General features: G+C 56.8%; 1 protein-coding gene across 1 annotated transcript; it reads right to left on the bottom strand.

Moving 5' to 3' along the window:
- LOC101757528 (protein TsetseEP-like) lies at positions 1 to 1,306 on the bottom strand. Its single transcript, XM_004960682.3, has one exon. The coding sequence runs from the start codon at positions 1,174 to 1,176 to the stop codon at positions 214 to 216; it is 963 nt and encodes a 320-aa protein (XP_004960739.1). The 5' UTR covers positions 1,177 to 1,306; the 3' UTR covers positions 1 to 213.
- Positions 1,307 to 1,636: the final 330 nt, after the last annotated feature.

The raw sequence follows: 1,636 nt of genomic DNA, 5'->3' as shown, positions 1-1,636 counted from the left end.
TGTAGCAACGAGTCACGTGGATAATAATGCATGTACAAAGAACAAATGAAGCTGCACTAGTAATGTACTCAGCTCAATACAATGGAAAGAAAGAATAGGTACAACAAGCAGCAGCGAGCACCAATCTAGATGATGCAACTCCCGGTCCAGCCGGTTTTATTCAGATACTACCATACTCTGCAACGTCATACAAAACAGCTAGCGGCCACTTCGTCAGTTGTCAGCTGCGGGAGGGATGTGCGGCGGGTCTGGCTTCGGCTTGGGCTCAGGCTTGGGCTCGGGTTTGGGCTTGGGTTCGGGCTTAGGTTCTGGCTTGGGTTCTGGCTTAGGTTCTGGCTTGGGTTTTGGTTCCGGCTTAGGATACGGCTTCGGCTCTGGTTCAGGCTTGGGCTCGGGTTTAGGTTCCGGCTTCGGCTTTGGCTTCGGTTCGGGCTTTGGCTCGGGCTTGGGTTCCGGCTTTGGCTCGGGCTTGGGTTTCGGCTCGGGCTTAGGTTCCGGCTTTGGCTCGGGCTTGGGTTCCGGCTTGGGCTTAGGTTCCGGCTTTGGCTCGGGCTTGGGTTCCGGCTTTGGCTCGGGCTTGGGTTTTGGCTCGGGCATGGGTTTCGGCTCGGGCTTAGGTTCCGGCTTTGGCTCGGGCACGGGTGTTGGCTCAGGCTTAGGCTCGGGCATGGGTTTTGGTTCAGGTTTCGGCTCGGGCATGGGTTTTGGCTCAGGCTTAGGTTTTGGTTCAGGTTTTGGCTCAGGCTTAGGTTTTGGTTCAGGTTTTGGCTCAGGCTTAGGTTCCGGCTTAGGCTCGGGCATGGGTTTTGGTTCAGGTTTTGGCTCGGGCATGGGTTTTGGCTCAGGCTTAGGTTCGGGCTTTGGCTCAGGTTTCGGTTCAGGGTGAGGCATGGGCTCAGGTTTCGGCTCTGGATGTGGCATTGGCTTTGGCTCCGGCATGGGCTTTGGTTCAGGTTTAGGCTCAGGATGTGGCATGGGCTCTGGTTTCGGTTCAGGTTTGGGTTCCGGCTGAGGCATCTCCGCGACAGCACGCCCAGGCTTTCGCGCGAAACGCGCCCCGTGACCCAGCCCGACGCCGGCAGCCGCCGCCGCCTCGTCGAAGGCCGTGGCCGCCGCCGCCGCCACCAGGAGCACGGCGAGCAGAAGGCAGCAGGAAGAGAGGCGACGCGTCGCCATTGCTGCAGCTCCCACGAACTCTTGCTTGCTCTCTCTCTCTGTGTGTGCCTGTGTTGCTTTCCCTCTCTCTTTGGAACCGAAGAGCGTTAGTGACCGAGTGGTCTCTGTTGTGTCTGTGCTGATGAATGGAGCTGGTGCTGGCTTGGATTTATAGCCGGCGAGAGCCAAGGATATTGAGACGCGTGTATGGCTGCCTGCCTCGCTGCTTTATACGCTTGGCCCCGCCGTATCGGCTGGTAGGTCGCAGCAACCAGCGAGGGTTAGTTTTTCAGCGGGTAGCAGTAGGACGTAACTTTCAGTTTTACTTTCTGCGCGTAGCAGTTTCAACGGGTGCTGTGTGCGTGTTTTGCAACTGAAATGTCTAAACGAAGCTGTTAGTAAAAAGCTGCTAAGGAAAGCTCCGATTGCTGTAAATGCTTGCTAAATCTGAAGAGGGTCGCGGCGATGCCTGAGCAATGAA

This window comes from Setaria italica, chromosome III (assembly GCF_000263155.2).
Source record: "Setaria italica strain Yugu1 chromosome III, Setaria_italica_v2.0, whole genome shotgun sequence".
Lineage (NCBI taxonomy): Eukaryota > Viridiplantae > Streptophyta > Magnoliopsida > Poales > Poaceae > Setaria > Setaria italica.
Note: the sequence above shows the minus strand (reverse complement) of the source record. Positions and strands in the feature narration are given on the sequence as shown.